Source organism: Thermobia domestica, chromosome 2, assembly GCF_964235325.1.
Source record: "Thermobia domestica chromosome 2, izTheDome1.hap1.1, whole genome shotgun sequence".
NCBI classification, from domain to species: domain Eukaryota; kingdom Metazoa; phylum Arthropoda; class Insecta; order Zygentoma; family Lepismatidae; genus Thermobia; species Thermobia domestica.
This window is the reverse complement of record NC_137455.1, coordinates 171,876,814-171,888,825: the sequence shown is the minus strand read 5'-3', so window position 1 is coordinate 171,888,825 and position 12,012 is coordinate 171,876,814. Positions and strand designations below refer to the sequence as shown.

The 12,012-nt window shown below is 32.7% G+C and overlaps 1 protein-coding gene across 2 annotated transcripts in view; it reads right to left on the bottom strand.

Moving 5' to 3' along the window:
* The window catches only part of LOC145677243 (kinesin-related protein 2-like), a 335,651-nt gene that overhangs the window by 16,927 nt on the left and 306,712 nt on the right, over positions 1-12,012 (bottom strand). For both annotated transcript variants that reach the window (XM_081747842.1, XM_081747843.1), the window contains 3 exons: positions 10,180-11,037; positions 6,835-7,083; positions 5,398-5,625 (listed from right to left, as the gene is read on the bottom strand). In XM_081747842.1, the coding sequence (XP_081603968.1) occupies positions 5,398-5,625; positions 6,835-7,083; positions 10,180-11,037 (1,335 nt within the window). The remainder of the gene's footprint in view (positions 1-5,397; positions 5,626-6,834; positions 7,084-10,179; positions 11,038-12,012) is intronic.

The following is a 12,012-nucleotide window of genomic DNA, read 5'->3' as shown; positions in this document are numbered from 1 at the left end:
GTCCCTCGAAACAAAGAAGAAATATTTGATGATTGTATTAACGAGTTAGTTTCCCAAGGAATTCTAGTTGAGGTTGACCATTCTAATTTTGGTAGCAGCTGTTTTCTTGTAAAGAATAAAAATAATACTTATCGTATCGTTGGGAATTTTTGTAAAGCGAATTCTTTAATTATTGATGATGTTTTTCCTTCCCCTAATATGGAGGAATGCTTAGTAAGTTTAGCAGGGAAGAAAGTGTTCTCATTGATCGACTGCCGTAAGGCTTATTTTCAGCTCCCCCTGCAGAAGGATTCACGCGAGATAACCACGATAGTTACACCTAAAGGTAGTTACCAATATACTAGAGTTCCGGTCGGAATAAAGACAGGAAGTAGTTTATTATCACGTGCAATGGAAAAAATTCTCGGAGATCTTAGAGATCAAGGAGTACAAATTTATTTTGACGATCTCCTTTTAGCAACAGAATCAATAGAAGAACATAAGAAAATTTTGAAAATTGTATTGAATAGGTTAAGGGAAAATGGAGTTACGATTTCTCCGGACAAAAGTTTATTTTTCTATAAGAAAATTAAATATTTAGGTTTCATTGCAGATGGTAAAACAATAGAAATTGATCCATCGCGAGTAGCAGCAATAAAAAATATTCCTCCTCCTAGAAATAGGAGAGGAGTTATGAAAATATGTGGGATCTTTAATTATTATTCAAAGTTTGTAGGTGAATTGCAGGAGTTAATGGCTCCAATAAGTGAATTGCGTTCCACTCGCAAGAAATTTGAATGGACTAGAGAGCATCAAAAAACTTTAGATAAACTCAAGGAAGTATTGATAAATAATGTTGTGTTAAAAACACCAGACTTAAATAAGACCTTTATTTTACACTGTGATGGAAGTGGAAAAGCCATTGGAGCTTGTCTGTCACAATTAGATAGCGAAAATCGATTAATTCCCGTGGCATATTTCTCGAAAAAACTAACTGAAGCGGATCGACACCGCAGTATATATGAAATCGAGTTTATAAGTTTGGTTAAAGCTATAAATCGGTTTCGCCACTATCTGTGTAAGGAGTTTATCGTGTATACTGATAATAGAGCATTATCTTGGATTCTGGGGAATTCGAAAAGATTGCTTAAATATGGTCCCCTAGTTGAAATTTTATGCCAATTTTCGTTCAAAGTAAAACATATTAGATCGCAAGATAACTTAGTGGCCGATTTCCTTACCCGAGTTTATGATCCGTATGAATTTGTCCAGGTGGATGGTCCGGTAGGCATGGCTATTATGAGGAAAAATATGAAAGTTGCTAATAGTTGGAATTTACCATTAGTGAAAGAACCCATAGGGGAATTGCAAAGAAAGGACCCAGAGTTGAATATTATAGAAAGAATAGGGTTCGGAGAAAATGTACGAAACTATGTAGTCAATAATGACATTCTCATGAAGAAAAGTAGAGCCTTTAATTGTCCCTATAAAATTTGTATTCTTAAAGACCTTCAAAAATTAGTTATTGAATATTTTCATGATCTGGTATTGTCTGGTGGACATTCGGGTGCGTATCGGACCTTAAAGAAAATAATGAAAAAATATACGTGGGACACTTTAGTAGAAGACGTTAAAGATTACGTTAGATCATGTCCTCAATGTCAAAAGGTAAAAGATAACAACGTTAAGAGAATGGGACCCTTAATTTCTACTTACTCTAAACGAGTTTGTGAAAATTATATGATAGATATAATAGGGCCAATGCCGGTTTCTAAGGGCTTTAAGTTTGTTCTAATTGGAGTAGACAATGCCTCTAGATATGTATTTTTGGAGAAACTACGAGTTTTGAATTCTCGTAGTGTTTGCAATAAACTATTAGAAGTATTCAGTAGGTTGGGTTTCCCAGAAACTCTTTCTACTGATAATGCTTCTATTTTTGTCTCGCATTATTTCAACATCTTTTTATTTAGTATGGGCATTAAGCATATTCGCATTAGCCCATATCATGCTGAGGCAAATTTATCAGAAAGATTTATCAAAACGTTGAAATATTCTTTGAGAGCATATTGTTCAAGTAACCAATCTAATTGGTCTGATTACATCCCTGAAATTCAGTTTTCCCTAAATCTTTGCGAACATTCTGGGCTGAAAGCTGTACCAGCTGAATTATTCTTAGGACGTCCGTGTAACACCCCATTGGAAAATCGCTGGCAGGTGAACAGTCCTAAATTGTTTGAATTTAATAGATCAAAGCTGTGGGAAAATGCTCTGAGGAATATGGAAAATTCGTGGAAAAGAAGAAAGCAAATATTATCTAAAAGTAGAGGTCCAGTTGTCATCCAAGTTGGAGATCAAGTTCTGGTAAGATCTCATATAAAGTCATCCTTAGAAGATAAGGTAACTAAGTCTTTATCTGATAAGTGGGAGGGCCCGTTCAATGTCAAAAAATTTTTGACTCCAAACACAGTATTGGTGGCAGACCAAGATGAAAATGAAAACTCTTTTAGAAGAGTTCATGTTTCGGAAGTGAAAAAATATTTCCCACGTCGACAAACTAGTTAAACTATTGATTGTTTGTACTAGATTTGAAAACATTCATTAGAATCTGATTAAAAAACTATGTAATTAGGAGATAATAGATATGTCATATTTTTAATAATGTTTCTATTAAGTACTAAGGAAATTTAATGGGTCTGTTTAGGAATTTTAATTTGTATGTTGAAAAATTTTTAATTTCTATGTAAAGAATTAAATTATTTTAGACCATGGTCAAAACAAAACAAAAAAAGTTTAATTTGGCTAGCCAATAAGAAGTATTTGTTGAAATATTTAAAATTTAATAAATTTAATGATTGTAATGTGTACACATTTTAATGAATTTTTCTATTTTATTGTTTGTTGTGAGTGTTTCAGCCTTCCAGATGTCGAAAAATTTCCTGCGAAAATTTTTCTTCGTTGGCGGGGGAGTTTGTGGCAGAGGCAAATGGTGGCCACAATAATTATAAAATAGCTACCGACGCCCATGTTCTGGGGTGAGGAAAAGAAAAAGTAAAAAAAAATAATTCGAGTGATTTGTTAATGTCAGCCATTATAGCATAGAAATTATGAAAAAAAATAATGAAATCTTGTATATTGTATTTTTTCTTTTTTTAAAAAAAAAGGTAAAACGAAAAAAGAAAAGAATGTAACTAAGTAAGAATTGAGAGTTAAAAGCTATTGGTTTTGTGTTAGCTACTTCGTTAGCTTTGTTGCAGGAAGAAAAGGTGTATTGCTTCGGTGTGTGCTGGTTATGACGTCAGCTATCAATCGCGTGACAAGGCGAACCTTCACGGCTGCTTCGCTGTGTGGAGGGAGGCAGTTGTGTTTGAGTTCTTTAACCAAGGTTGTCTTTCGGCTATCTAGGAAAAGTCTTCCTTTAACAAATTGAGTGGTTCTTTTTAACAAAACAGATTGGAAGTTTGAAAGGAACAATTTTTACCTGGAAGTTAACTTTATTATAAAAGTAATCTTTGATAAGAAATAGTAGTTGCTTCGTCTTGATTTACGTGACGAATTCAGTTGACTTTTAATTCGATGGGATAATTTTCCAGAGTTTGAGTGAAAAGAAAAGGACAATAGTATGCTGTTAAAACGGAATTTTAATCGTGCTTCAAATTAAGGATTCTGGAATTTGTAACATTTAATGGATTATATCATCGTTAAGTTTAATTGCTTGAAGTTGAATGCAGGACTTTCGCTATTCCTTGAATGGTGCTGGTTATTGAGTACTCAGCTGAATGGACAGGGCTAGGAGTTCGACAGTCGATTTCCCTTTTGTGTCAAAGCATTTCTGTATGTGTGGAAGTAGTAGCAGTAGAGAGCTTGACAATTTACCAAGGGCCAGGAAGCAGTAACAACGGTAAGTGAACGTAGATAGTACCTTTAGACCCCTCTTGTCTGCGTTAATTAACTGTTTGTTGTGGTTGTGTAATTTGGTTCAAATTGGTCGATTCGTTCTGATTGAATTGCTATTTCTAAATGGCATAAAATTTCATAGATTAAAATTCAGGTTGCGTTGCAATAAATTTTTCAATTGCTGATAGGTCTTAACTGGTCCAGAGTTTCTTTTTAGTAGAGGTTTTGTAATAATTAAAAAGAGTAATACCGATTAAATTTATCTTGAACCCATTTTGAATAAGCAATCAGTGCTTTTGAATGGGAAACCGATTGATAGCTGACTCAAAGGGGAAACAAATAAATATATTAGTTAACTGAGAACTGATAGTTCAGTAACTGTTTTTCTGAATCTTGTAAGAGTAGAACAATTACGTTTGAGATAATAAATTTGAAAATAAATTATTGGAAGGCAATTTGGTAATTTGTGGAAGTAATATTTGTGTAAAAATTCCTACAAGAATCAGCAGTTTTGTTGAAATCAAGACTAAATTTCTATGTAAAATTTAAAATATTTTAAAAAAATTTGTTGTTTAGAACTATTGATTAATTGTTAAATGGAGACTTTATTTAGGAATTATTCTCTTTAAACTTGAAAATTATTTAAATTGTTGAAAATCCTTATTTGTTGAATATTAAAATCGTTTGAATAGTTGTCTCTTTAATATTGAAATTTGTAATAAATTGTTAAATCGATTTAACCTGATTTTAATTGAGTTAAGCCATTTTCAAGTATTCTAGTATAACTAATAATCAGAAGGTTTGAAGAAAAATTATTAAAATTCTATTTCAGGTATTTAAAGTAGTGACCATAATTTTTGGTAAGTGGTGTTGCTCGTTATATTTTTTATTTAGCCTTGTGAAGCAACCCTCCGTATTCGATTTGCTTTTGGAGGCATGTTACGATTATAGATTCTTTGGCTATTTCCATTTTGCAATCGGAACAGGAGTGGATGCGTTACAAGCTTTATAATAATAATGCACCCATTTTATTGATATATTTGACAATGACAATCTATTTACTACGTATAATAATAAACTACAAGATAAATAGGAGACCAAAATTGTAGGAAGCTTTAGATGAATTTATGTTGTTAACAACTACAAAGTAAGAAGGTTAAACATTTTTATCAAACTTATCACACATCTTTCTTCTATTATCATCATTGCTATTGAGAACGGTAGAAATTCAGATATCCAGATATAATATCCAGATATAATTGTTTTCTGTGTATTTTAACTTAAGTGATCAGTTAACGTGTTGTAGCGTCAAAAAGTTTCTATTGATATAAAAGGAAATTCATTTATATATCTATATTCTGCCTTCTTATAAGCTCCAAGATTGGTGAATTGCAATAAAATACGATGAAGAATTTACATACTGTATAATCTTAAAATTAAAAATAAAATAAAATAACGCAAGAATGTATTTTTGATATTTTTCTTATATACTGCGTAGCATTTATACATCTAATGAATACGTACTTTTCCCCGGAGAACTGTCCCATTGATTCTGCTTGTACATTCAACAACAACTCCTATGAGTAAGTGTGATCGAGAACTCAAAGAGTTCATCCGTGTTGAAGCAGTATGCCTATTGGACAAAGCCTGATTGTACAGTTGATGCAGTCGACCAGCATCATCAACGGGAACTATACAAGCACCTTGTACCCACATGATTCCGTTTCGATCTCGTCGGATTTCCAGTCGTTCCTGTTCCAAAAGAAGAGAGAAGGTATTATTATTATTTAATGTTCTGCTATTTTTTTTTAATATTGGGCTACTGTTCTAGTTTAGTTTAGAAATAAAAATAAGTTCCCATGCGTAACAGAAGTAAGGATTAAATACTCATAAATTCTAAGTAATTTCTGTTAATTCTACTACACTATTAACATTTATACATTCTAAATTATATTATTTGGTTACTGTTAGTTTGTTATCTGATTCATACTTTTTAAAACATCATAACATAAATAGCACTCTATCATATTGTTCATTTCCAAATAGTGTATTTTGAGATATGGCATATGGCTTAATTTGTAAGTTGCCGAGCAACAATATAAAGAATTCACATTGTTTTACCCATTATGTTATACGTATACATTGTCTTATCCTGAAGAAGTTCGAAGATTTCAAATGAGTTATATAAAAACTTTTCGAGGACATACCTGATTCGGTAAGTGACGAAATCTTTCAGTATCAAAATAGGAAGTTTGAGAAAACTAATTAAATAATGATAATACAGAAAAGCTTATTAATTATTTCTGAGAAATTTGGTCATACTATAATCCTTGTGATAACTACATACTTTTCTAATGAGTCTAAATAGTGATTTTCAAAGAATGCCCTTAGTTTAATGTAAAGTTTAACATATGCATAGGATGTTTATCTGGCATGGTGGAAGGCATTTATTGAAAACATTACTTGACTTGCCATACATGCACGCATTTCCTAATGTTATAGCTGAAATAAATATGGAGTTTAGGTTAGGTTTTTGAGCTGACTACACTCGTTTGAAAGTAACTGCACTTTTAATTTAATGTAGTACGAAGTGCCCTACGGTGTACTTTTTCAGCTACCTCGATTCCAGGATTATACATATACATACACACACACACACACACATACACAACTATTATTGATATGTAATCAACTACCATATTCCATCTGGTACTATTATTATTGATGTTCTGTTACTTTTTAATGGTAAGTTACTATTCTATTTTAGTATAATACTTTTTAATAAATTAATTTTATTAAAATCTTTTTATCCCACTAAATTCAGTATTGAAATAGACAAACTATTTGAAGTCTATTTGACATTTTCTTTACATTTTCTTGTTACGTAAGTATAGTTTGATAAGTTATAATTAAAAAAAATAAGGTAAAACTAACGACTAATCTAAGTTTCTCAAAAATTACCTCAACACTGTGCTCTGGCCTCAGTAAATCAAGGAGCTTGTCGTTGTAAAGTTCCAAAATGTAAGTTGAAACATTGATGTCAAATCTTGCTCTGTAGTCTTTGGCAAGCTGGAAAACTTTATTGAAAGTTCTAGGCGCTAATCCTGGATTAGATTCATCACCGAGAATTGTATAAGTTTTTCCACTTCCTGTTTGGCCGTAGGCACATATGCATACATTGTAACCATCAAATACTGATTGAATGAGATCCTATAGAAAATAATAACACGTATGTATTACTGTTTTAATATGTTCATATAATACTATACTATGCTATATAGTATTTGGTTATGACGTCAGACCAAAGTTACTATTATTTCACAACCTAAATTCTTCTAAATTATTCGACTTTTTTCAGACTGATGAAGTTACTTTCATTTTGCATACCACGACACAAAACATTGCAGATAAGTATTCATTCGTAACATTCTCATAGTTTTAAAACATGCAACATTCCTGTGTAATTCAAAGTGGATAGATGACAAAGTTTGTATGCAGCTTGTGTCTACACATTATCGTATAAAATGTATTTCTAGTTTTTATTTGGTATCGTTTTATTTTTGATTTATTGTTTCATTTGAATACATTCAATAAATTAGAGAAATGAACACTTATTTTGAATATTTAAAATCGGAATCATTTCTTAAATGAGTTCATTTACTGCGTTCACGTAATAATGTACTTGTTGATAATTTTAATGCTTAATCGGAGAGACATTGTTCCAGATTCCAAAATATTATAATAAAATCAGTCAATCAAATACCCACAGCCAATTCTTTTATATTTTAAAACTTATTTACAACTTTATATTCTCTGTTGCATAATTTGAAAATATAGGCAAAGAGGGTGTTTAGTTTTTACATTAATATTCCAAACCCAGAGTTACTTACAACAAAATTTCATGAAGTTGCTTTTATACATATTTTATATCTCTTATGTTACGTTACCTTTTGAACTTAAACAAATTCACAAATATGGATAACACAAAGATGGTTGTTAATCAGGACACAGTGAACATGTTCTCACCAAAAATGATTCAGTTCAACGATAAAATAAACTTAATATTGCCGATACGTTTGAATCTACATCATGCGAAACTTCTTAATCGATTGTAGCAATAGCACTAATGAATTAAAGATAACAGTTATATTAGTAAGCCACATAAAAGTCAATATGAAAGACAGTTTTTACGAAGAAGTAGAACGGGTATTCGACCACTTCCTGCGATACCATATGGAAATTCTGTTAGAGGATTTCAATATGAAGATAGAACAAGAGGTTATTTTAAACTGATTATAGAAAATGAAAGTCGGAACGTAATGACAATGGTATTAAACTCGTGAATCTTGCAACATCCAAAAACCTTACCGTGAAGAGTACAAAATTCCCATATCGCGATGTTTATATACTTGGACCTCACCAGATGGAAAAGCACACAATCAATTGATCATGCAAAAACACATGATCATGTTTTAGTAGATAGAAGAAAACATTCTAGCATAACCGATGTTCGGTCGTTTGGACGAGCTGAGTGTGACACTGATCACTACCTGGTAGCAGCGATAACAAGGAAGAAATTATCATTCAATGAAGAAATAGTTTAATCGAACTATAATCGAAGAAATAGCATCTGAAAACGAAGACGTTTAATTTAAATAAATTAGAGGAGAGCCAGGCGAGCGAAATCGGTCAATCATCGACAAGATACAACCATCCAACAGATACTGGAATAGAAATGAGAATAAAATACCCCGGTACATCAATTATTTATTGATTTTAGAAAGGCTTACGACTTGAATAGGAGAGAAACATTGCACAACATTCTTACAGAATTTGGAATATCGAGAAAGCTAGTTGGATCAATTAAGATGTGTATAAATGAATCCCAACCTAAAGTTCGTGTAGGAAAATATTTGTTCACGAGCTTTAATGTCGAGAATGGCCTGAAACAGGGAGATGTGTTGTCGATATTATTATTCAACTTTGTTCTGGAGTACGTTATAAGGAAAATCAAAGATAGCAACCAGGGCCTAGAGATGAATGGTATTCACCGGGTTATGACGTATGCTGATTATATAATTCTGATAGGGGATGACAGAACAACACAAAAACATGCAAAAGTTTTATTAAACTTGCAGGGACATGGATTTAGAAGTAAATGTAGAGAAAACTAAATACATGGAAATTCGCCAGGATCATAATACTGCAAATTATGGATACATCAAAACATCAAATAATATTTTCGACAAAGTGGTCACTTTCAAATATCTAGAATCAAATTAACAAACCAAAACTATATACATGAAGAAATTAAATGTTTACTAAAAGGAAAGAATTCGTGTTATTATTGAGTTCAAAATCTTTTCCATTCGCGAATTCTGTCGAGGAATTTGAAGCTTGAAACATATAAAATGATAATCATGCCTATTGTGCTGTATGGTTGCGACATATGGTCGCTTACTCTAAGGGAAGAACGCAGACTGGAAACATTTGAGAATAAAATACTGAGGTGAATATCCGGACTCAAGGGAAACGGGAATGGGGAATGGCGGAAACTTGATAACGAGGAACAGCATGATTTATACCGTTGACGGAACATTGTTAGGGTCACCAAGTGTAGGAGGCTCAGGTAGGCAAGTCATGTAGCCAAAATGAAAGTAGGAACACTTTCAAAATTTTAACTGGAAATCTAATCGAAAAACGACCATTAGGAAAACCTAGGTGCAAATGGGAGGACAATATTAAGGTAGATATTGCAGAAATAGGAATACAAAGTAGAGATTGCATTCAGTTGGCTAAATACAAAAGAAGTCAGTGGAGAGCTTTCTTGAACACAGCATTGAACCTCCGGGCTCCATAAGCCATAAACTGAGAGAGTGAGTTAGTTTGATACATTATTAAGATAGAGAAAATTATCGAAGTTCATATCATAAAAACTGAAATGCCTTAAGAATTAATGGCAGTATCAATATTGTACAGAGTAAGAAAAGAATACTGGTGTAAGAGACAGTTCAATAATAAAATTGGCTTTAGTTATATGAGCGTTTTTGAGTTTCTTGATCAAAATCCGTGATGTAATGTTGGATTTATGCCTAGGAGCTATTTATAATATGCTCAAAATATTATTAAAATATCAGGTTAACATTGTTGAATTCTAGTTTTCAAGAATTGAAGTCAGATGAAGCAGAAATAATCAGATCAAATTAGTATATTAAATAACATAGAAGTTAGAATCAAGAATATTCAAACATGTTACCTCTATATAATTATACATATATGTTACGAACAAAAAAATTTAGTACTCACACTAGTATCAGCAAATACACTATCCTGCGAATCTCCTGGCTGGAACACATGGTCAAATTGGAATTCTCTACTGGCTCTACTGTGTGTTCCTCGCACACAAACTGTGTAGGGATCTGGGGAATCAGCTCCCATACATTCTCCCATTCTTCGCTCTTGTTCAGACAGAGGTCGTATGCGACAATAGACTCGAATTTTACCTTTAAGTTCCTCCAATTGATTATGGAGTCTCTTTCGCATTACCCGTTCCCTGTTGTAATCCTCCTGTAATCTTTTGTTGTCATCACAAACGGCTGCCAACTCGCGCTCCAACCTAATCAGCTTCTCTAACGATCGGGACTGTTCCTTATCTTTGAGCAGTAATCTGTTAAGATCATCTTTGAGCCTCTTATTTTCATCGGTAATTGTTTCAAAATCCAACTTTAACATTCCGTATTCCTCCTCCTTTTCTACTAGGTATCTTTCAGCTGCTTCCAGTTTTTGTTGACACTTATCTAGAGTTTCCTCTAACTGACGCATCCGTCTCTCTAGGTTCCCCCTTTGTTGTAGCTGGCAATCTTTCTCGGCTTCATTTTTGAGATTGTGCAACTTTAATTCGAGTTCATGAATTCTCTGTTTATAGTCTTCTTCTTTGGTTTGCAGCTCGTGGATTAAACCTCTTAATTGCCTCACTTCGGCACTGTCGTGGCTAACTTTGTACGTACTTTTCCGTCTGAGGCGTTGGTCATCTTCCGCTTGACCAGTCGCATCAAGTCTGTACGTAAGACCTATGTCAGAAATCCGTACTGATAACTCTGCCAATTTGGATTTAAGGGTAAAGTTCTGGAGGGTCAGTTCATCTCTCACTCGTTCTAATTGTAACTGTAAAAAGAAAATAACAATTAATGCAAGTAAAGTAAAGTAACATTGTTAAGCTTAATAATAGATAGTGCCATAAGGTATGGAAACCATTGTAGTATTGTTTTTCTGATTACACATACAGTGTGGCAGTGACAGCACAGGATCCCGCTTCACAGACGATGATCCAGACAGACCTGGTGACATGAAATCAGCCGAAATAATATCAACTCTTCAGATTATTGCAAAATTTTAAAGTGGGCTAATGATGTTCATGATTTGAAATCAAATATTGACGTGTTCGATTCCCGATGTGACATTATTTCTTAATCCCAATACATTTTAATCTAGTTGTTCGGAGTTTGTTATGTTGCAGAACCGATTTCATTAAAGTAAGGACTTATAGCTTATAGTGGCACCAGTAGCATGCATGGGGCCTCCCTTTTCCCATGTTCTTGAAGACATAAAATTTATACATCAATAGAAAACTCTTTTTTTTTACTTTGGATGTTCCATGTGGTCAGTCACTACTTGCTCATATTATACAAAAATTCACATTATTATTGCTACAATTTTTAAGGGGAAAGAAATAAAAATCACCAACAGACTTTCCTTTCCGGTCGGTGGTGCTATATTATTATTCCAATTATACATACCCAAATAGAAAATACAGATGACGATATAAAAGACAGTTTTTACGAAGAAATAGAACGTGCATTTGACCAACTCTCGGGGAAAGGATAACTGTTGCAAAAACTCCTCTAGATCTTCATATGTTGAAGATAATAATAATAATAATAATAATAATAATAATAATTATAATAATAATAATAATAATAATAATAATAATAATAATAATAATATTGAACATTTGAGGAAGTGAGTTGAGAATGGGAACAGAAATAAAAAGCACTTTTGTATTAAGGTAGTGTGTTGTTCATCAGTTCTTCCATTTTTAACATCCTCTATATGTATTATTAAACTAATGTCAATGTTCTT